Source organism: Chinchilla lanigera, unplaced genomic scaffold (genome assembly GCF_000276665.1).
Source record: "Chinchilla lanigera isolate Chin_1 unplaced genomic scaffold, ChiLan1.0 scaffold00118, whole genome shotgun sequence".
Taxonomy (NCBI): domain Eukaryota; kingdom Metazoa; phylum Chordata; class Mammalia; order Rodentia; family Chinchillidae; genus Chinchilla; species Chinchilla lanigera.
The window spans coordinates 1,219,410-1,244,318 of record NW_004955519.1 but is presented as its reverse complement, the minus strand read 5'-3'; the positions used below and the strand labels follow the sequence as shown (position 1 = coordinate 1,244,318).

At 39.3% G+C, this 24,909-nt stretch overlaps 1 protein-coding gene across 1 annotated transcript in view; it reads left to right on the top strand.

Moving 5' to 3' along the window:
* The window catches only part of Reps2 (RALBP1 associated Eps domain containing 2), a gene marked incomplete at its 5' end in the record, with an annotated part of 227,287 nt that overhangs the window by 113,995 nt on the left and 88,383 nt on the right, over window positions 1–24,909 (top strand). The window contains 5 exon segments of the mRNA XM_005409136.2: window positions 5,815–5,909; window positions 11,912–11,981; window positions 13,455–13,508; window positions 18,030–18,075; window positions 21,561–21,697. Coding sequence (XP_005409193.1) covers window positions 5,815–5,909; window positions 11,912–11,981; window positions 13,455–13,508; window positions 18,030–18,075; window positions 21,561–21,697 — 402 coding nt within the window.

Below are 24,909 nucleotides of genomic sequence, written 5' to 3'. Positions count from 1 at the left end.
CCCTCTTCAGAGTCAGTGGGCACTCGTCTGATTTCTGTTATTCAGAGAAGTGTAGTTTTCATTGAAAGGGTCCAGAAACAGCTGGAGCTTTTACTTCCCTCAATGAGAAAAATTTTAAAGCTCTCTTTTAAAATGAGAGCTTAGTCATAGGTCATTATTTGCAAGAGGGAGTGTGTCTAAAGAAACTGTAACTACTTGTTAGTGGACTATGGCTTTTGCGAGTAGTTTTGGAGAGACCTTAGATTATCTCGTACAGTTCCCTCCTCATGATGGCACCAGATTGAAAGGGCTTATGTCTCATCTAAGTCAGTCTTGTGGTCCCTGACTCTTAATATTTTCTGTATTAGGTAAGGAAGGGGTAAAAGTTCAGCCAAAGGGAAGAGACCAGCATGTGGCTAGTGACAGTGACAGGTGAACATGTTGGAGGCAGAGTGGCCCATTTTCAGATTTTCTCAAATGACCCTATAAAATTTTCTCAAATTCTAAAATGAATATGGAAGGTAGAGTTCAGAGAGAAGAGTTAACTATTGATTTCAGGGCTGGGACTTTGCTAACAGCAGCTGCCTTTTGCCTGTAGTAGGCTGTAACTCTAGCTTGCTGCCCTTCCTTCAAGGCTGGGAAGACCTTCATGGGTCCTTGTGAATTAGTTTGCAATTGAGCAGCATAGTAAACTTGTCTTTCCTCTTCAGTGTCTATCTCTCTTCTCTTCTGTCTTTATTCTTTCATTGTTTCGTATCCCTTCCCCTCTCCTTTTCCTGTCTCCCTCCCATTCCCTCTCCCTATCTTCCTCCCTCCCTCCCTCCCTTCTTTTTCTCTTGAATTGCAACAAAGAAGCTCTGATGTTCCTGGGGCTGACCTGGCAGCCACATGGCTCCTATTACCAAGGCAGTGCAGGTCACAGAGGAAGCCCTTCTTCTGGGGTTCCGGGGCCTTTGTCTCTCTCTAATAGGGATTAACAGCTGGCCAAAAGACCAAAGTCTGCTCCAGGATTACTTACTTATACTCAGTACCTTCACAGTTTCCGCTCTGGCCCTGGGCCGAGTCCTAGATAACCTCGTCTCCCATGGCCATACTTAGTTTTCCATTTTGGTGTGCATTAATGCTGGTTTATTGTTTTGGAGCCTATGCCACATATCATGACTTCTTGCTTGAGAAGTCATTTTGAAGGTGCACAAGTGGTTCGTGGACTTTTTCAAAAGTCACTGATGTAATTTTTAGAAATCTGAAAGTCCTAAATTAAAAGTTGTTAAAAAGAAGAACCTCTTAATTTCTTTACTGCTGAAGATGGCTCCTCTTGACTTGCTTATTCAGTAGAAGGAAGGCTATAAAAAAGAGTACTAATCAAGATTCACGTCCATCACTTGGAATAGAGCCTCTTGTTTCTCTGATTTTTTTTTTTTTTTTTTTTTTTTTTTTTTTTTTTGGTTTTTCTCCGGTACCAGGAACCGAACTCACGACCTTGCGCTTGCCAGGCAGGCGCTTTTGCCGCTGAGCTAAATCCCCAGCCCCTGTTTCTCTGATTTTTATGGAGACTGTCAGCATGCATTTATACAGGAATAACTGAAGACTTCATCACATACTGTCCAATTACGTAAGACATGAACATCATTTTCTGAGATTGTGGGTTTTATCTTAAATAATAATTATATAGTTCTAACAGAAAACATGAGAGACCTCATAAACCCCATCAAACTCAGCGGCAGTGTATTTTAGGCAAACCTTGAGGATTTAACAGTTAATTTTTAAATGCTTTAATCATCCATGTTATTCTTTGTATGAAGCTTAAGAAAAGGCCAGAACTATCTAGTTCTTCTTTTTGCTTTTAGACCCTTTGAAAAATATGAATGGTCTTGTTCATTTTTTCTGTTGTTTTTATGGAACCCCATTTTGCTTTTTAAAAATGCTTACTTATCATATTCCAGCATTTTTCTAATTCATCCATATTTAGCCTTTCAAAAAGATGCAGTTTTCAACAAGATTATTGAAGAGCATAAATCCAGTTGAGGCTATCATGTATTTAAAATAACATAAGCTTTTGTTAAAATAAACGATTATTGTATATGATGCCATTTTACTTGTAATAATAGAAACAATCCCTTTTCCCTAACAGTGAAGGTTAAAAGGCAGAGTTGGAAGGACAAATTGGGTTGTTTGGTGGATTACCTGTGATCCCTTTGATGTTCTCAGGTAACTGGGTGGATTCTGGTAGAAATTTTTTTGCTGCACAGTTTGTTAATAAAACTACTGAATACTTACTGTGTGAGAGGCACTGTTATTCTCTGTGGTGAGAATGCTCTATGAAAGAGTTTTTACTGCATGGCACTTGTGGGTGGTTGGAGGATAGATGTTAAATAAGTTCACATGTGCGTAATTGGAGCCAGGACTAAATGCTTTAAGAGGGTGCAGGTGCAGCAAGGGCATATATGACCTCAGGGAATACTTGACTATCAGTGTTGAGATGTGATGGAGGTGCTCTCTTGGAAAAAGAGCTAAGGGCTTTGGAGCTAAGAAGGGGCAAGAGAGGGCTCTCTGAAGAGGGGACAACAGGTATGCTGGAGAGCACTGCGAGGGACTAGGAACTCAGGACAAACAGGTATTTCAGGCCACACTGCCTGGAGTGCACAGAGTGAGGATGAGAGGCCTCAGGGGAGGCTGAGAGGAAGGTAGGGAGCACATGGTGGGCAATAACTTTGATCTGTATGTCTTAGTTACTTTTCTTGTTGTTGAGATACAATACCTGACACCCAAAGTTAAAGGAGGAAAGGTTTATTTGGTTCACAGTTTGTAGAGGGTTCAGTTCCTAGTTGGCTGGCTCCAAGGCTGGGTGGTATGGCAAAGGGACGTTGCAGAGGAGAAAAAGTTCATGGCAGGCAGTAGGCATCAAGGCAGCAACCAAGTTACAAGGGACAGATTTTTTTCTGTCCCTTTTATATTGTATTCCCTAAGGGTAGGTAGCACTCACACCCACGGTGGGACACCCTTAATCCTACCCAGAACTATGCCAAACCAGTCAGTGGACTAATTTAATAATCACACACCCTTGACCCCAGCATCACACACTCTAGAACCAGCCACCTCTGAAAAGCCCCACCTATGACTACATGAGGCTCTGGGGGTACATCTACACACAAGCCATAACACAGTGGCAGGAGAGTAATAAATCAGATTGTCTGAAATGACCAGGCTGGCTTCCCTTAAGAAAGCAGGTGTTGAACAAGAATGGAAACTGTGAGAGTTTAACAGCAGTCCTGTCAGGAGTAGTGGGAACTCACCCTGGAGAGGTGACAGTGGAGATGGAGAGATATAGATACATTGGAGAGAGATTTAGCAGTTGTTACTCCTGGTTTTGGAAAACATTCACTTTCTACATGAGACCTTCCCATCATAAGACATTGGTCTTATAGTTCTAGCCAGAGCACTAAATTGGTAGACTAGAAAGAAAATTCCAATATTGGGTAAAACTACTTCTGGGGCTGGATTGAAGAATGGTGCTTTGGAAGGTGTTGAGTTTTTACCATGGAAGCAGAACTCAGAGTGAGAAAAATCAGCAGGGCCCGTGGTTTGCCCCATTTGAGATTTATGAAGTTCAGACTCTGGTAAGCACATGAACTAAAATCCATTTGGATTCCTGTTACCCTGACCAGTACTTTACTGCAGAGCAGCATTGGCATTTCAGTCCCTAGTGCAGGTGGATAAGGACTAAAGACAATGTCAATCCATTTTGCACATTTGATTAAAATTCTCTTTGAAGCACTGGATTAAAATAATGAGTGAAACAAGTCAGATGCAGAAGATTAATTATCACTTGGTTCCTCATATGAGAAACACAAATATAAATTAATTAAATAGTAAAATTAAGAGGAGTTGGTAGAAAATGGAAATAGACTTACTGGACATGGGCAAGAGGATGAGAGGAAATGGGGAGAGGGGATGGCAGGATTATGGAAATGATCAAGATACAAATGTATATATGCACCATTTTCCCACAATGAATGTAATTATTATGTATCCCAGACATATAGCAATAAAAATTTGGACTTCCTAGTGGCTTGCTTGACAAATTTAATTTGTAGATTCTGTTTATTATCTGCTCTAAATGCTTTTCCTCTTCAGAATTTTGACCAATTTTCTAGTTGAAATATTTCTGTCTTAATTACTTTATGACAGAAATGGTAAAGCAGAATCTGCTTCTAAGAAATAGCTGGTTGTTAGGTAATGAGCTTACCAAGTTGCATGGTGTTTTCCTCATGCTAATTCATCCAGCGACCCAACTAACAGCCACTCTCACTCTTGTATGTTGGAAGAAACCCAGCATGTGATTCTTATTTCCTTTAAATTTGGTAAGAATTAATGCTTTTATTTTTATTAGTCCTGCTAACTAAGGAAGTAAGCATTTCATAACATTATCTTGGACATACATCATTGTAAGTCTTGTTTATTTCCAATAATAGCTAAAATGAAGTATTTTCTTAGTTACTATTCATAGTTCAAACTATTACCATGGTTACTACATTTAACAATTGTGCTAGTAGCATAGATAATAGTTAACATGGTGAGTGTGAGTGACGGTTAGTATGGAAAATTAATAATAACCCAGGGTTCTTAATGCTGGTCAGGCCCTCAATCTCCTGAATGAGTGTATGGTAAAGGCCAGATAAAAAGAGGCAAATGGAATTATTTCAGGGCTACAGGAGGATCAAAGCCTTCTCACAGAAGTCGAGATTCTCTCAGGGATAAGACTAAGACCTTCTTTGGGTGGCCTGGTGGCCTGTATTTGTTTGGTTACCAGAAGAAGGGAGGGGGAGTACTCAAGAAGACCGGAATTACTCAAGGACTTCTCCAAGTAAGGTATTAAATTAATCCTTAATAAAGATTAAGTTAATCCACCCAGGAGTGAGATGCCTGGGGCTATAGTCTTTATCTAGTTGAGATGGGATCCAGGTGTCCTTGGCTGTGATCTTGTCTTATCCTTTGAGGCTTTCCGGCTTCTTCTGCCATTACAGGTTTTAGTAGGGATTAGTGACTCACAGAGGTTCACTTACTATGAGTCCATTGCCCACTTCCAGACAAGCAGCCTAGGCTTTGTACAGATTCACAAGTAAACATAAAAAGCGAATTGGTTAATGTAAGTCCTGCTTGAGGCTGCTTCATAGTGGTCTCCATCAGAAAATGATTATGAGGAGCTGTTTGTGGTGGGCCTATAACCCTATCTACTCTGGAGGCTGAGGCAGGGAGATTCCATGTTTGAGGCCATCTTGGACAATTTAGTGATACTCTATCTCAAAATAAAAAATGAAAAGGGCTGAGAATGTATTTCAGTAGTAGAGTGCTTGTCTAGCAAGAGGGAACCCCTGGGTTTTACACAGAGAGAGAGAGAGAGAGAGAGAGAGAGAGAGAGAGAGAGAGAGAGAGAAAGAAAGAAAGAAAGAGAGAAAGAAGAAGGAGGAGGAGGAGGAGGAGTGGGGAGAGAGGGGGGAGAGAGGGAGGGAGAGAGAGAGATGACAGCTGTGTTATATCGTGAAGTTCTAAAGACACAGTTAGGAATTCAGGTCTCTGCTCTTTATTACTACCTATATAACCTTGAGTAAGTTGCTTAACTTCTCTGTTCTTCAGTTTCATCATGTGTAAAAACAAGGATCACAGAAGTATGGGGTTGTGATAGTAAAGAACTTACAATACTACTTAGGCATGATTAGTGTTACTGGTACTATAATAGAACTAACTAATATTGTTATATTTAGCAAGCATAGAAAAGCTGATAGGAACAAGCACTGTGGCTGTAGTATATTATGTGTTCTTTTTCTTTCTTCTTAGCTTTTCCTAAACCCAAGTGGGAGTGTGCATTATTTGATTCTTACTCTGAGTCAGTGCCGATAAGCCAACAAGCCCGTGACCTGAATCGGATGGAGGTAAAGGATCTCTCTATCTTAATAAATAAGGGTGTGTAGAGAATTAAATGATTAGCTTATGTTCTTTACAAACTTAGGAAAAGGAACCTTTATAACATTTTCTCTTCACACTTGATAATTAGTTTGAGGATTGGCTTTTCAAATCTGTAGACTGGATGTGTCATTATTTTTTCTTTTTCCCCTAAAACTAGATTTGATGAAGTAAGTAACATCTCTTGACTGTCCAGAAGTGATATTTAGATATAGCCAAACTAAGCCAGAAAATGCTAGCCAACTTACTTTAACCAAGCTTTAATTCCTTAGTGAGTAAAATAAGTTGAATTTTTAGTAGCTGGGCATTTGCAGGGTAAAGTGAACCACAGTAATTTTGAAAAGAGATTTGAGAACTACATATCTATATGTGGGGCCCCAAATCATATTCAGAGCTCCCTCAGTGTTTTTAACTTATTGACCAAAGCAGAACTGATTTGGATGATCCCCCAATCCTACAGTGTTGGGCCAATGATAGAAGAAGGGCTTAGCCATGTGTAGTGATCCTTAGCTATGAATCAATAAGTAAGAGTTGTTATAGTTGTTATTATCATTACCTCTGTCATTATCTTCACCATATTTTGGTTGCTATGATACCTGCTGCTCCCTTCCTAAAAATAAAATACCTAGAATCAGGGTAGGGGTGTAGTTCAGTGGTAGAGTGCTTGCCTAACATGTGGAAGACCCTAGGCTGGATCCTTGATACTCCCTGTTCGCCAGTGTGGAAGTATTATAAAAAGTTTAAAAGATTTGATTGTCAAATAATACTTGTATATATTTATAGGATACAGTGCAATCAGTCAGTATATATATGCATTCTAATGATCAAATCAGAATATGGAAATGCTTAAATAAATGGACTTTATTCCCTGGCTCTCGTTAGAACTCCCTGAAATGAGTTGCAACTATACAAGGTGGTAGAAGTTAAAGGCAGGATATAGGGATATTTCTTCATTTCTCAGGACTCTGCGGGCTTATTTACCCTCTCCCGTGGCACTCTCAAGCCTATAGCGTGTGTTAATGATGTTGTGCTTGGCAATCCCCAGCCAGCCAAGCCTGCCTTTCTGGGACTCCCTCTGATTAGTATTTCCCTTTGCCGCTCTGCTGTGCGTTCTTTGACTTGTAGCCTTTATGGCACTTTCCTCAGCAGAGTTCTACTCGCCAAAAAAAGATGTGAAGAAAAGTGATTTCAGGGAGAACGAGGTACTGTATATACATTTGAAGAATTTTGTTTTTTTCAATTTCTTTTTCCGCAGAATGTATTTGATGACAAAGTAGATGCAATATTTTTCTGCTTTCTATGGTGCTCAGTTTACTCTGAGGTCTGGCATTCTCTGAAGAGGTTTGTCTATCAAGCCAGGGTCGATAACTCCATAGCTCTCCGACCAGTTGCCCCGTGGGAGGGGTTTTAATGTGTGTGCCATGACCCTCTGCTTGAGGAACATTATGAAGTCATGAGGTGATTTTCCTAAAAATGTCATCTAAATTCTTATCTTTCTATATGAAGAGATTGTTCCAATTTATCATGGTATTAGATGGTCTCTGCCCTTCCAATACAGACAGATAATGCAGTATTTTTTTCTTCTTGGTAGAAACTATGTTGCAGACTCATGTCGTCATTTATCATCTGTCTAAAAGGAAAGAGCAGATATACAGGCAGCCATAGGCTTGTTACACACACACACACACACACACACACACACACACACACACACACACGTATACACACATTGCCGGGCATGGTGGTGCACACCTGTAATCCTAGCACTCGGGAGGCTGAGGCAGGAGGATCGTTGCAAGTTTGAGACCAGCCTGGGCTACAAAGTGAGCTCAAGGCCAACCTGAACTGCATAGCGAGACCCTATCTCAAAAGACAAAAGAAAAAACAAAACAAAAACATGTATACACACATGTACACATGCACACACAGAGACACACAAACACACACCCTATATGACAGTAACACACCTTTGTGGATGTTATGTGTAGTTAGTTTCATACATTTCTGTATACCTTTCCTGCCTTTTTAGGGAAGAAAGGGTTGAAAACTACCTAGTCTTCTTTTGGTTTGAAAAAGAAAGCAAAAGAACAATAAAAACCCCTTTTTCTAACTACATTGTTATTTTTGAGGATGAGGTGTTTTTAGATACTGAATGTAGTAAATTGAATTTAAGGATGAGTGGTAAGATTAATTGAGGGCTTGGCCATCAACACATATAGGTCATATTCTAATAGCTAATGATGAAGTATTTTCCACTCTTCTAAGTTATTGCTCATTGTTCTTTCTGTGAGTTTTTCATCTATCATGACTGCATGGAGTTTAGCTTTTGGTACCAGCTTTGTGAATGAGGGCTTCAGTATGGTATAGGTGTTTATGTTGTGACCAAACCTATAGCTAATTGAGGTCTAGGTTTTGAGAAGTTTGCATAGCAGTTCATCTTTTTCTAAAGACAGCAGAGCTGTAATCCCGTGCTTCTTTTCATTAAGAATTATAGATTGTAATTAGTTTATTCCTTGTTATCAGTGGTTTTTTTTAGATTACTGGATATATTTTTTTAAAAATTACTTTATTGAGAAATAAATGACATACTATACCCACTTAAAATATACAATTCCAGTGGCTCTTAGTGCTTTAGCAGAGTTGTTCACCTATCACCACAGCCCTGTCTTAGAGCATTTTTATCACACCAAAGAAATACCCTACACTCATTAGCAATCATTTGCCATTCCCCTCTCCACTAGCCTCCAATAATTTCTAATTTATTTTTTGTTTCTGAATTTGCCTATGCAGAGCATTTCATATAAATGTAATCATACAGTATGTGGTGTTTTGTGACTGGCTTCTTTCTCTTAATATTTTTTCTCTCTGTGTGTGTAGAGGGGTTGGTACTGGGGATTGAACACTGGGCCTTGACATTAAACTGCATCCCAGCTCTTTTATTATTATTTTGAGACAAGGTCTCGGTAAGTTGCCCAGGCTGGGCTTGAACTTGTGATCCTCTTGCCTTAGCCTCCCAGAGCTTTGGGATTACATGTGTGTACCACCACACCCAGCTTAGCATAATATTTTTATGGTTCACTCATGTTCTAGCACTTATTGTGCTGCATTCCTTTTTATTGCTTAGATAGTACTCAGAGTATGGATATGCCACATTTTGTTTGTTTATTCATCAGTGAATGGACATTTATGTTGTTTTCCTTTTTTATCTACTACTAACAATGCTGTTGTAAACACACATGTGTAACTCTTTGTGTGGACATACGTTTTCAGTTCTCTTTGGAACATACCTAAGAGTGGAATTGTGGATTGTACCATAACTCTGTGTTTAACTTTCTGAGGAATGGCCAAAGTGCTTTTCAAAGAGGCTATACTATTTTACAGCCTCACATCAACAATGTATGAAGTTCCACCTCCTCCACATCCTTTCTAACACTTATTATTGTGTCTCTTATATATAAGTAATCCTAGTGGATTGAAGGGCTATCATTGTGGTATTAATTTGAACTTCCTATTGAGGTTGAGCATCTCTTCATATGTGTATTAGCTGTTGTGTCTCTTCTTTGGTGAAATGTCTATTCAAATCCTTTGTCTTTTTAAAAATTGGATTATTATAGCTATTGAGTTGTAAGTGTTCTGACTGGTTTGGTATCATATCTAAGAAAATATTGCCTAACGTAAGAATGTGAAGGCTCTCATATGTTCTTCTAAGAGTTTTATAGTTTTAGGTTTTATGTTTAGTCCTATGATCCATTTTGGTGTGATTCTTGTGTTTCTCTGAAGAAGAGGTACAATTTCATTCTTTTGTATGTGCATATTTGGATGTCTCATTACCACATATTAAAAAGATAGTTTTTCCCTATTGAATTGTCTTGCACTCTGGGTAAAAATGAATCACCTCTAAATATGTAGATTTATTATAGGATTCTCAATTCTATTCCATTTATCTATAATTTTATGATTATGTCAGTACCACACTATCTTAGTTATGGTTAAGTTTGTGGTACATTTTGAAATCAGAAGTGTGAGTCTTTTATTTTTTTTTCTAGAATATTTTGGCTACTCTGGACCCTGTGCATTTCCTTATGAAGTTTAGGAGAAGCTTGTCAAATTCTACCAAAAAACCCCTGAGATTTGCAGTGAATCCGTAGATCAGTTTGGAGGGGACTGCTATCTTAATCAGTGTTCTGGGAACCCATGAGCATGGGATGTCATTGTATTTGTTTAGGTTTTTAATGTTTTTCACCAATTTTATTTTCTGCATTTCTTTCTTTTGGTACCAAGGATCAAACTCAGGACCTTGCACTTGTCAGGCAGGTGCTTTGCCGCTGAGCTATATCCTATATATTTTACTTTTGACTTTAAAATCTATGCTGTCTATTCCTTTTTTTTTTTTTTTTTTTTTTTTTGACACAGGGTCTCACTATGCAGTTCAGGCTGGACTTGAGCTCACTTTGTAGCACAGGCTGGTCTCGAACTTGCAATGATCCTCCTGCCTTAGCCTCCTGAGTGCTCAGATTACAGGTGTGTGCCACCGTGCCCGGCTTATACTGTCTATTTCTAAGTAATTTTTTTCTGTGAAGGAAACTAATTTATAATCCAGGTGGGAGAAGATAGTGAAAGAAATACACTACTAAGACACATTGTCTACTCTACTGGTAATAATAGATTTGGAATAGGAAATTATGTCTTGAGGGTTCATTTTAGTGCCAAGAATTACCTGCCTGAGCATGGTTAAATCATAGGTCAGCAAGTAGTACTGTAACCTTGCTTTTGGGAACAGTTTAAAAACAGAAACGTTGCTTATTTCCCTGGGGTTATCTGGGTTCCAAGTGGTAATCAAACAGTTCCAAGAATTTACTGTCCTTGAGTTTTAAAATTTAATCCATATTTGATTTTTGAGAATGTTTAAAATATAAAGACAATCAAAAGGCATTTGGTGACAAGTCTTCCTATTATACCTTTGCCTCATCTAATAAGTCAACCTTCCATTCTTGGATATCTTTCCAGAGTTTGCCTATATAAATAAAGCAAATATGAATATATTAGTCTTTAACTTAGCCTACTTAGGAACCTTAGAGTACATATTTTTTCCCATCTTTATTGAGGTATAGTTGACAGAAAAATTATATACATTTATGATGTTTTGAGATACATGCAATATGAAATGATTACCACAATCAAGCTAATTAACATACCCATCACATCACAGCATTATCCTTTTTTGTGGTGAGAACATTTAAAATCCCTCAGTAATTTTCAGATGTACCATACACTCTTATTAACTGTAGAAAGTACATGTTAAGGGTTTATGTATAAGAAATAAATTCATCAGAGAGTTTAAACAAATTCATACTTGTCCAATTTAGGTATTTATCTTATTAGTGTAAGTGAGGACTTCCCTTATATGTGAGTTAAGAGAAAAATTTGATCTGCTCATCAATACAATTCTCGTACTCCATGGCAAGGTAGGTATTTTAATCACACACAGTTTGACACCTGCATGACAGATCCTAGCACAGTGATGGCAGACCTTTTAGAGCTTTCAATGATAACAAACAACCTGCTGTGACACACATGCCATAGGTGCGTCACCACCATCCTAGCAAATAGCCACATTATTGGCTACTTACCAGAACCTCTCTTCTTGTGTAAAAGTATATAAAGCCTGACTGGACAAATGCTGTGCAATTCTTTGGATGAATCTCAGTCCAGATTCAGACCTAATGTAGGATCTATACATGTGTCTTGCTCTGGATCATGATTTTTTTTCCTCTGTGTATATAAAAATTTCAGTACAAATTAACTTATACCTCACTAAGAAACTAAAACAATAAAATAGTATTAGATGTCAGGACTTACTGAAGATAGAAATTTTGGCAAGAAGTACAGCTTTTAAAACATTTTCATCATATGTGCACATCACTTAATTTCTGTTCCAACCTGTATAATTCATTTACTTTTCTTTTCCAAGAAGACATCTGTTAAAGACATGACTGATTTTCCCGTTCCTACCCAAGACATGACTGGTGATGACAAACAAGGTATGCAGTGAATGCATTTTCTTCCTTTAAAGACACTTTTCCTCTGTTTCTTTATCTAATTTCTCTTGGAAGCCTGGCTTCTAGAGCATGTGAAGACAGTCATCAGTATATAAATGCATTTGGATAGATTAAGTAGTTCAAATTGTTGCCATAAAACTAATTCATAAAGTGATAGCAAGAACTTGAGTGTCCAAATTCCCCCAACTCATTGGTTCTTTTTTTCATTGGTCAATTATAGTTTGACCCAGAGTTTTTTGACACCTTATACTGGAATCTGGCTCTGAGTTAGGAAATGCTTAGAAATACAAAGAGTTGAGGGGTTAATATCTTGTGTTGGTAGATGTGATCTAAGGTCAGTGTAAGTGCACCTTAGTGCACAGGTTTAATCCGTGAGAAAGTTCTCTTTTGGATAGAGTTCCTGTCCCACTGCTTTATCTGTTTCTGAGTAACTTTGTGAGAACGGGAATGTGACATGGAGCCCAACCACAGTTTGTCCTGCTAATGAGGCAGCTGAGAAGCCATGCCGCAGTATTTCATGTTAGACCTACAACTAGACACAGGGATGCGTTGCCCTGCAATATCTAGCTGTGTAGGAAGGACCCTCTCTTCCAACCCCCATACTTTCTAGAATGCTTTGCAATCTACCCGGTCCTTCCTCATAGACTGTCTTATTCAGTCACCACAGACTGGTATGTTTTATCACCTAAAATTTGGAGACAAATAAACTAAAGTTCAATGCAAACCATTTGCTTGTGCAAAAAAGAAAAAGAACTGGGATAAGAACTAAGATTTTTAAAATCTGAAGCCAGTATTCCATCTGTTTTCTGAGATTGTGTCACTGCACATGAATGAGAGGAGCTTATCTGAAGTGAAGCCATTTCAGTTTTTATTGTTGAGACCTGACATCGATGCATATTTGTTTAGGGGTTAAACATGAAAAATACATTTTTCATGAGCAGCAATAATTTCTTGCTTTCTATGTAAATACTTGCTCAGTAGAGGCAGGTGGAACTAGAGATTGTCTGTAGTCTCATGTACTCTGATCACTGTCCTAACCGGTGGACTTTCACCTTGACTGCACAGTGGAAACCCTGTACAAGATATAAAAACATTGAGGCCTGATTTCCACTCCTAGACAATCTCTTGTCCTTGATCTGCCCGTCAGGAATTGAGGAGAGGGAGTTCCTGTACTTCCTGCTAATACTCTTACTAACCACTAGAGGCTCTCTGGAAAGCTGAAAATACCTGTACATCCTTAGTCTAAAATAAGGCAAGAACCTATTTTCATATTTCAAGAGGTCTTTATTGTTCTGGGAAATGTTATAGCAATTCCTAGAGGCTTGCCAGACATGTTTTTATGATGACTGGGAATTCTTTGTTTCAATGTAACGTGTGTCAGAAATAAAATTTCATAGATTTTTTTTCTTTCCTTTCTCTTTATTGTTCCTGAAAAATGAAACAAAACACCTCTAGCTTTGAAAAGTACTCTCAATGAAGCCTTACCAAAGGATGTGCCTGAGGATCCAGGTAGGAGAAAACCATTGTAACGTGTTTCCTTGTAATTATTTCTAATTTATAAAATGACAGTTTTGCAAGAAGATTGCTACCTCTGTGGCAGGGTATCTGTTTCTCTCTAAATGTTTGTCTTGGGTCTTGTTACATGGAAACCTTCTGGCTCTCTGCCCTTTCACTCTTTTCATGAATGAGAAGAGGGTGAGTTCTTTTAAGTTCCAAATGCAGCTTTCACCGAAAGGATCACTCAGTTTAAAACCAGGGTTTTGTCACAAAGTACAAAATTGAGAAGGCTGGGACTGAGATGATTTGAACAAGCCATGGGTCTTCTGTGTAGAGGAGGGATTGATAAGGTGGATGAGCTGGAAACCCAGAGGTGATATTTTCCTTCCCCAAAACAAAAACTCACATACTGTAGTTTCCTTATATTTTACTGCCAGGAAGGCAAGTATATGTGCTTATACATGGAGTAGATTCTAAAGAGAAAAATGAAAGTTGTGCTGTCCATTTTCTTAGAGAGATTGATACTTGTGGAATTGTAGAAAATGCTTGGGTCTGTGTCCTCAGATCTCTTGATGGAGCCATTGTTGAAATAAGACGATCCCAGTTAAGAAACCAGCTGACTCCAGAAGACGTTACTATTTGGAACTCCAGTTAGAGGGCATGAAAGAAGTTGCTGCTTTCTTTTTCACTATTATTTCTCTTGCCTATTGAGTAACTATATCATGTTTATTGTGATTAGCTAGCTGTCCTCCTGGGTTTATTTATTTAAAGTTGGAACAGCAGAGTCAGTATAACATTGAAATTTATGCTGTGATAAAATATTTCCCAAACATTAAGTTCATTCAAGGTTTAAAAGAGGATAGGCTGGAGAAAGAGGAAGGAGCAGGGGGTGGAAGGGAGGGAAGAAAAGGGAAAGGGACAGGGAAAGAGGGAGGGAGGGAGCAGGAGGAATGAGAACGAGAATGAATAAATGAATGAATGTAAACACATGGAAGCTCCCAGGTGATTCTGGCATTCATCCCATTTTGGGAACCACTACCTCTAGAAAGTGATGTTTCAGAATGGAAGATTAAGATCGTAGATCAATCATGATTCCAAAAATGGTGGGAATTTGTAAGGCTAATTTTGACTTTTGGAACTCACTTGGATTCATGCAACATGGGGGGGGAAATGCTCTATTTGTGTAGGTCAGGTGCCTGAGGCCCATTCTCTCCAGCTCTAATTTCTGGTGCTACTGTGGGTACTTCCCAGTTTTTGCATTTGAAAATTCATGTTATGATATTAGTAAAAGTTGTTTAAATTTGGAGCGTTAAATTAATGCTTCTCCGGTAGCCTCTGAGAATCCTAACTTTTCCTTTTTTCCCTAGGGATTTTAGCATGAGATCAAGTACTCTCTGGGGCATGAACTTTAGATATCATTTTTACACCTCTTGACTAGGAGCTGGCATCACCAAACAAAACCTAACAGGTGTGCCACAGTGCATGAAGTATATATAAATTTGTCTCACATTGTACTTTGGAACACGCTGTGTGTTTTCTGATTTGTTCTCTCACTGCTGCCCCTTTCTGGATTTGATGGGATCCCTCAACTCGAAATACCGCTATGGGAGACACAGGAATCTCCAGGTGGTAACTGTAGTTCTGGATGGCAGTCCATACCCTGGGGATGGCTTACCTCAGGTCAGCTGCAGCCTTTTTGAAGCCTATCTTTAGGCTTGTGCCCTCTTCCCATTCTCATTTCCTGGAAAGATGACACGCCTGGAGTTTTCCAGGACGTTGTCATCCTTCCCTCTCTCCAACTGAGAGCCATGATCCATCATTGACTTCTGCTTGAATTCACAACACAATGTGCCCTTGCCATTTCTGCATATATTCATACATACTGTCAGGGTCTTAGAGGCTTTCAGGGGCTTAGAGGCTGATGGAAGTGTTAGCTAGAATACTGTTGTCCAACCTTACTTAGAACAGTGTTGTCCAGCCTTTTCTAGTCTGAAACCCAGGGAAAACTGAGATCTGCTTTGGATGTATTTTTGCAGAGGGAAAGAGAGGTACTATCTCCCTGCTCTGCTCTCTAGAGGTGCTGGTAATATTAATGACAGTAATAATGACAATGAAGGTGGTGTGTAAGTTGACAGGTAGATGGTACTATGTTATCAGGGAATGGAGGCATTTCTTGTGAAATATTTTTCCATATGACGTTACTCTCTTAATTGTTGCCAAGTATATTAGGGGAATCTAAGAGATTTCTTACCCCATCTCCCATTGCAGTCTAATTTAATCAAGCATTGCACACCACATTGCACAGTAGTGATCTTTGTCTTGATGTCTCTGGGCCAGCTGAGGTGTTTTAGGCTGGTTTACTCTTACAGTGTGGTCCTCACACTACTGCCGGTAGTTCTAGGGGCTGCTCCACTGTCAGTGATCACCTCATGGTCTTACCGCAGTAGAGTAGTTTTCTCTTTCCATTACTTGCTCCTATCTGTACCTCCTTTGCTGTGCTGGAAGGAAGTAAACTTACAAACCAGATTTCCAAGCTTGAAGTATTAGGAGCCTTTTATTTATGCCCTGTATGATGTAATGTTTCATGCTTATACAATGCATTCAATTTTCTTGCCTTTTTCTCTGTCCCCATGAGGAAGAGGCTACATTTTCATGGTCTTTACTCTGTATATGAGGAAACTGAAGTCCAGGGACATAACAGCTAGTTAGTGTCATGGCTAGGAGGAGCACCTGGGCCTTGGATTCCCAGCCTGGTCTCTGGTCCTCTCTCTCCACCGCTCATCCATGCTTTCACTCCATCTGTCTGTCTGTCTATCTCTCATTAGCAGGGCCAGCCCCTCCTTCCACACCCATCCCTCCACCAGTGAAAAGACCAAGATAATGACAGCTCACAAAGAAATTAACGGTTATTGTGGTCTGCTTTGGGGAATAGTATTTTAACACAGCCAGGACTTCTACCCAAATATTACTTGAAAGCAGTGGAGAAGGGAGAAGAAGGACACAGAGCTAGTGGTGGTCAGCCTGTTCCAAGGCTTACACACCCAGCTCTGCGGTGAGTCTGGCCATATGCTGGCCCCTCAGCCCCAGAGTGGCTTCTTTGGCTGGGGAAGAGGCCCCACTTAGGCCGCCTTTCTCTGCTGCTGGAGTTTGTGGGAGAGAAACTATATCTAGTTGTGGGTGTGTGATGTGGGCAAGAAGGGACTCAAACTCCTTGAGTTTTCCATGCTTTGAGGGCTCTGGCAGTGCTTCAGTTTGAAACTGAAGGTGCCTGTGTTCTCGATATAGCAGGCCCAGTGTTTAGGTTGGGAGAAATGCTTCTCCTCTGCAGCTGAGCATGTCAAGGCTCTTGGCAATTTGCTTTGTGTCACGTTAGTGTTTATGAGGATTTCCACCTCCTCTTTTTTTCCTGCTTATTTAACCCAGGGATTTTAATGAGCATCATCAATCCAGTAGGCTCCTTCGTATCAGGGAGGGCTTTTATCTTTGAGTAATGTAAAAGAGGATGAAATAATACAGTGAGATATTTTCTTTTGGCAGAATTCATGAAAACAAATAGACAAATTACAGCCTCCTTGTTCCTTATTACTAGCCATCTTCCTATGAATTTTGATGGCATTTAAAAGGCGAAAGATTTATACACTCTGAAGAGAAACCAGAGTATTGATGGCATTTAATGGTGAAAAATTTACAATGTTTGGGGTCTGAGGATATAACTCAGTGGCATAGCGCCTCCCTGGCAAGTGCAAGGTCCTGAGTTTGGTTCCTTGTACTACAAAAAAAATTACAATGTTTGCAAAACCTTAGCATAGCTACTGGTTTCTAAAGTTGTCTTTGATGAAAGATTGAAATAATAAGCGGGTTGATGTTTTTATAAATGTTTCAAATTACTGCTCACAGGAAAGTGGGCTCCATGGGTGCTGGTAGTAAGTTAGTTTATGACCAAAATTTGATGAAGAACAGTCATAGGGTTGCTAAAATATTTTAATGATTTCATTCCATAATATTTTCTGTCTTATTTTGTCACGGAAACATGGCATAGGAGTATTTCCTTATAAGAAAAGTTGCAGAGCTCTTGTTAACTTTAGGAGCTTTGCTTTCTTGTGGCCATGTGGCTCTGGTAGTGTATTTTAAGACAGTGCATAGTTGGATAGAATTCTTCCCAGCCTTCTGGAATATCTGGTCCAAACTCTATTAGAGGCTATCATGGCAGACTAAGAAACCCTCCAGTGTACCCCTTGTGTTTTTATCCTGGAATGTCTTCATTAATCAACTTAGATTTGAGAATGGCTTCTTGGAATAGTTCTCTGACAAAGGGGAACATATGCTGGATTTTATTTCCTTTTAATTGTGCCTTTGGCTTTAAAAATAAATCTAGGAAATTATGAAAATGTGGGAGCCCTTAAGTTCTCCGTGTGAACATCTCTACCTCGCATTTACCTCTTGATGTGTTCTGTACTAGCCCAGGTGCTGCATATAACCCTGTCTAACTGCAGAAATGAAACCCAACCAAACAACAATTAATCTTTGTTTCAGCAACTCCTAAGGATTCCAACAGTCTCAAAGCAAGACCAAGATCCAGGTAGTGTTTGTTTAATTTCTGCTTTAATGCCCTTTGTGCCCTGTTCCTGCCTAGAAATAAAAGCCCCAAACCCAAACTATGATCTCCTTTGTCTTTAGATTTGAAGCTAAAAGTATGGGGCCATTTCACTCTTTGTGAGTAGCCTCCTTTGAAAACACAGCCATGCTGGGAAACCTCTTAGTCTCTGGTTGTCAGTGCTAGAACATAGTGGCTGATGCCCTCTGGCCCCCCGGTAGGAAGTGGGTTGTGTGCAGTGAACCATTTTGGTAGGATGGTGATAATAGGGGGTCAGAGTTTTGGAAAGAGAGCAATACAGTTAAAAGATAACAAACAACTGAAATTTGCTATTGTGACAAGGTGAATATCAAAAAGTAGGACATCTGAGGATTAAAATCTAGATGAGGGAAAATGCTTATGATTTCAAGCAGGCACAAAGCTTCAGGTAAGCAGTGCCCATGGTCATTTTGGGTGTATATTAGCACCTCTTCTCTGCTTCACATTTTTAAAATATGTAGTCAGTGGAAGAGGGAGAACCAGTAAGGCAAAGCTGTAGCTGACATGAGACTCAGAAGAGAGGTGTAAAGGAGAAACATAGAAATAGTAAAAGAGTTTATCCATCAAAGAAGAAAAATAGTATTTGGATTGCTTTTCAGCAGTGTAAGATAGGCTACCGTGTGTGTTCTCTGAATTTTGCTTTGGTTCTTTGTGCCTTTTTCTTCTTTTGGCTACTAGACACATTCCTAAAAAAGTGAATGTAAAGCTGATTATATTTTTAGGAAAATCTCATCTTATTGTAAATCAGAGAGTTAGCCTTTAGTTTATCTTTTATGTCTGCATTTTCTAAATTAAGGTTTTGTTTCCATTTTATTTATTTTTTTATTTATTTTAAGGACAAAAGAACCATATCATATTAACAAACACACAGACATAAAGGAAACAGCATAACAACAATAAAAACAATACAGAATTTCAGTCAAGGTGATAGGAAATTAACAATGGTTGTTATATTACATATTGTTATCTTCAAATTGGTTACTCAGATAAACAAATATAGGCATGTAAGATTGATCAAACAATTAAATATCAACTGTTCCTTTCAATAAAGCAATAGAAATTAGTAGTACAATTATCTTAGCTATCATGCATATATCTGCATATGTATTTTTAGAAAGAGTAATTTATTTTAGTAGAAAGAAGGAACATAGCCACTCCTTCTGTGGTCACTACATGTAGTCATTCTTCTTTAAAGGATGAATAGATTTTTTTTTTTTTTTTTGAGATACTGTGTCGTTCTCTGTGTAGTTTAGGCTGGTCCTGAACTCACTATATAGCCCAGGCCAGCCTTGAACTCGAGGCAATCCTCTTGTTGCAGCCTCCCAAGTGCTGGGATTAGAGGCGTGTGCCACCATGATTTTTTTTTCCAAATTAGTCTATATTGGCTGTGAGATATGGAAAATGTAATATTTATCTAATTTCATAGTAGGAAAAAAATCCCTGAATTGAAGAAATCTGCTTATGTTTCCTTTGTTAACCATAAATTGAATTTAGCTTCTGCTGACTATTACCTTCCTTCAAAGCGAGTGGAATTATAGAATCCCATAGGTGCATTCTATGTCTGGCTATATTTTATATCTTATTCTTTCAGAGATTGACATCCTGGTCTAATTTTGATGATTTTATTTTCACTGTTTTCAGCTGGGTTTTTATTGAGATCAAGTGAATCAAATAATTTTTATTCTCCTTTTTAAAATAATAAAGATTTGTAGAAATGTAAGGGAAAGAGGTAAAATCTCCATTCTAACATTACTGTGTCCATCATTTTGTCAGTTCTCTGAATATGTATGTTTTAATTGGTTGCAGTTGTCTTTACACAATATCACTTATTTGATATTCAGTACTTTTTCATGGGAAAGTATAAACACACAGATTATGGAGATGAGGTATGTGATATAGGATAGTATATTAATGTACATGGGTGTGCACACAATTATTTCTACATGTACATTACTCTTTCTTTCTTGAGGGAAAGATGTCACCAAAGGTATAAGTGGCATGCAAAATCCTTTTGATTTCTAGCTGGGTTCTCTAATCTCCCTTTTAAATTAAGAGTTCCCATTTAAAAATTTTGTTGTCTTTTCATATCCATTCGCTTTGATTCTGGTTGAAAGTGTTAGAGCATTCTTTCCCGCTTGTTCCTGCCTGTTTTTGCCTTGCCTGTCTTGCCAGTTGTGTTATAGGGACCGCCGCAGAGCATGTCACATACCATTATTGTGGTGTTATTAGAGAGTACAACCTTGCAAGGCAGATAAAACCCTCAGCTACCGCAAAGAAACCTTCAGAAACTTAGGAAAGTAAAAACTTGCGCTGTCAAAAACGGCTCTGCCGAGAACTGAAGGGACTTAATATTCACTGATAGATTGTAATTTCCTAAGTGCCATTCTAATAGCTAAATTGAAAGAACAGTTTCTTGAGGTTAATTTGTCTCTAGGTCACATCGCTGACTCAGAGGTCATTCTCTACCAGTGGAGAAGCTGAAGAGAAGGACATATAGTTCCAGCTCTTTCATTCTTTTCATGATCGTTATATCCAGAGCATGTCTTGTAGACCTGTTCCTAAGCAATAGGCCAACATAGAGAGTTCAGTTAATTTAGAAAATTAGTCTCCAGCAAATCTTCTAGCTATTACTGCCAAAGGACTTGTTCTCTGGCTCATAGGCAGTACAAGAACATTTTAGGAGTAAAATTTACAGAGATTGGAGTTTGAATTGAATCTGTATAACTTTCTAGCTCCATGACCTTCAGTTATTTAATTCCTTTCTCTTTAAATGTCACCATTGGAATTATAAGCTCAGAAGTTGCCTAGTTAGCTGTGCCCTTGCTATACTTTAAGGAAGATTAAGATGAGGCTTTTGCTTTGAAAATTTTCCCAAACCCTTATTTCTTAAGACAGGAAAAGTAAAGCCCCTCATCCTGATTAATGCATGTTTTTCTTGCCTAAATTTAATTTGTGATACATGCTTTTGGGTATTTGATTCTCAGCCTCAGCTTGTCTGCTTCAGCTCCTTATGTACTTGTCACATTTGCAAATAAACAGGAGAAAAGTTCTGCAGTCAGTTAATACCATGAAGCCTTCTGTTAAAACATGGAGGTACCTAAGCTGAAGGGCTTACATGTTGTTCTTATTAGCAACTCTAATAGCAGTTGATTTGAATTTACACAGAGCTTTTGGGAGGATATAAATTTAGGTCTATGGTATAATAAGAGCAAAGAGTTTAAAAAGACCCCAATTCATGGTTGGATTTGGACACTTACTGTACATAATGGCATCCAGGGGATAGTAGGATTTACGACTGCTTTTGTCAGGTCGTCAGGCCTTTGCAGTCACTTTGACTTTGTAGATATTTTCTATTTAAACCCAACTTCAGGGAGTAAAGCTTTGCTATTTCCCTTTTCCTTCCCTTCTGACCTTCCCTTATTTTGCTGCAGATCTTACTCTAGCACCTCCATAGAAGAGGCTATGAAAAGGGGCGAGGACCCTCCCACCCCGCCACCACGGCCACAGAAAACCCATTCCAGAGCCTCCTCCTTGGATCTGAATAAAGTCTTCCAGCCCAGTGTGCCAGGTGAAGTGCTCCTTTGCCCCCTAAACCTTTTCCCTTCCTGTTGGAGTCAGTGGATATATCTGCCACAGAGGCCTTTGTGAGTCCGAGGAAGAAGCAGACTTGGCAATTTCTCATCAAAAGGTCTTCATGCCGCTGTGGTATTCTTGTTCAAGAAAACAGTCCTAGCTAGATATATAGCACATGGGTCTGGAGCCTTGCTTAGGCTTGCTGTGGATCAAGAATTATGAAACCCTCTACCAGGAGGATAAAACTGCTTCAAAGTCACGCATCCCACTACGTACTTGGCTGGGGTCTTGCTCTCTGCATCATGGTAATTTGTAAACAAGATCACTCTGTCATTTCCTCAGACATGCACTTATGTGGTTCTTCTGTGCAAGATCTTGCTAATAGGCACTTGGCAAGAACCTTCTCATGCAGTTTTTCCTTGTGGGGAACATCCAGAGTGGCATAGGATTTAATGTAAATGGGGCTTTAAATCTGATTGGTGGTTGGGTGGTTGGTGGAGAGGTCTAGAGAAAGGGAACCTTCAGGTGTGCTGCTCTGGGGATTCTGCAATGGGACTTTCTTAAGCCAGCAGCTGTAGAACCAGGCTGGAGGTAGAGGAAGCCAGAGGTGCCTATCTGCTTGCTGGCTTCCTGTGAAGTAGGATATATTCTCCTTGGGAAGCTAAGGAACAGAAGATGAGAGCCAAACTTTTGCTTTCATGCAGGTGATAGGATACAGCACCATGCAAGGTGCTATTTTCAGAGCAGCAAGGGCTTTTCCACTGACTCATATAGGCAAGCTATAAATACAGTGATTTCCTCAAACTTTAAAAAAATCTATGTGCATTTTAAATCAAACCAGTCTCAGATGCTAGTGGTTTTCAGATTATTATCTTTTCTACTAAAGCAGGAAGACTGTCCTTGGCTCATACATTAGCATGACCTCTGTGTCTGGGCAGAGCTCAGCATATTTTATTTGTTCTAGTAAAATACTCTCCTCACAGTAAAGTTATAGATTGGTTTTTAATATATTAGAATCTGGAACTCTCTGAGATTTCATTCTCTGCAGTGAGTTCATCAGACAAAAATTTCTCTTGAATTTCCCCCCTTACTTTGATCCAAATTTTGACATAGTTTGTTAGTAACTAGTATTTAGGATGAGAGTAGCCATGGGTGATGATGCTGTAAAAAGTTCATATCACTGGAAGCTTATGAACTAGTAGATTTTTGTATGGATGCAGAAAGATTAAAATAATCTGGGCAACTTTCACAGTACCTTTCCCTTGCAAAGAGGGAAGCTGGAAATGTGTATACATCTTTCAGGCTGTATGACCCCACAAGGAGATGCCAGCTATGTTTGAGAATTGACATACCGTGGCTGTTACAGCATTGCATCATAGGGTGGAAGACACAAAACGAGATTTGGTGCTCAGCTCACCTGCTTTTTTTTTTTTTTTTTTTGGTGCCGGGAATCGAACTCAGAACCTTGCAGTTGCCAGGCAGGTGCTTATGCCACTGAGCTGTGTCCCTGGCTCAGCTGCTTTTTAACTCTTTGATTTTCAGCAAGTGGCTTAATCTTTCTGTACTTCAGATTCCTAATTTGTAAAATAGAGCCAATACTCCATGGAGTGGTACAGTTTTGGTAAGGTTATAAACATAATACAAATATCACTGTGTTTGACCCAGAGAACTCAGTATGCATCTGAAGCCTATATATCTGTGGGCTACAAATACCAAGGATTTAATGCCCTCAGGGGCAGCCCTTGGCTGATGAGGCTAAAACCTATTACTTCTGGACCCCCAGCGGACAGTTCTATGATTCTTTCTAGATGGTTATTGAGAAAGCTTGCAGAAGGACTGAGCCCCAGTTGCTTGCTATAGTACCCCAGTCATTAGCATACCTCTTGTTTTTTCCCCTCCTGCCTTGATTTACTTTTCCCACACCCAAATAAAATACCTCCTCTCAAGTCCTTGTCTCAGGGGCTGCTTTAGGGAGAACCTGAATTAAGACACTTCCCTTTGACATCTCCAATGATGGTAAGACTTTACAATGAGAAGCATGTTAGTATGATAAATGCCCCAATGTTGACCCTTCTGTATGTCTAGATAAACCAAGAGATGGGCAAAAAATAGCTGGGCAGGTGACATCTGTATTCATGGCCTAAATCTATTGGAAGAATGGAATGTTTCTGTAGTGTAAAAAGCAGGTGTATCATTGCATTTACTTAATTTATTTCCATTTAGTTAATTCTCAGTAAAGTACAAGAGTCTGTTTAGATTATGTAGAATTTTAGTATATTACATACTGCCGGAAATTATTCAAATTGTAACAAATGAGAAACACGCACAGTAAAGCCCACACCTGCCAGAAGAGTGTGCATAGAGAACTGTGGTGCATATGTAGCAACCTGTTCATTGCCCTTGGCTTTGTGTATCACTTTAGGTAAATATGTTCATACTATGCTTGCTGTTCTGTATCCTGATCGTTCCAGTTAACCATCTCTCTGTTTCCTAGTAGAGAGGCGAATCATTCCTCTCGATGCCTGTGTGCTGTGGGTGTCCTGTAGTTGATTATGTATTGGTGGTGGTTTCTCTCTCTCTCCGTCTCCTTCTGTTCCCCAAGCTTTCCTCTGAAGCTCACCTATGACCCCTAGACCACCCTGCCTGCTCTTTTATTACCCTTGTAAGGATGTCTCTCACCCCTCTTGTGTTCTTCTCACAGCCTTCTGTTTCTCCTTGCTGCTCCCAGCTCTTCTCCCTTGCTTCTCTGCTTCTTTTTTTGTCCCCGCTGCCCGCAATAGGCACGTACCTCCCCACTTGCTAGGCTCTTCCACACCTCCACTATGCTCTTCTTCTTTTGTTTTTTTTTTTTGGTACTGGGAATTGAACTCAGGACCTTGCACTTGCCAGGCAGGCGCTTGTGCTGCTGAGCTATATCCCTGGCCCTCACTGTGCTCTTAAGGTATAAGCAGGGCAGGGGTTATCAGTGACTTCATGTCCATATCTTTGTTTCCTCAAATAATTATTTTCCTGCAGGAAACCCTATTCATTGGAATTATGAGGACAAAGGCTATAGATATTGAAAGTATAAATATATGTTGCCAAACTGGACTCTAGAAAGCCTGTTGCTTACTCCATTGCTGACGCTGTCTGAGAGTGTTTTCTCACAATCTTGCCATCACTGGTTAATGTTTACTTAAATACATTTATCAGTGTGTATTAATTTTA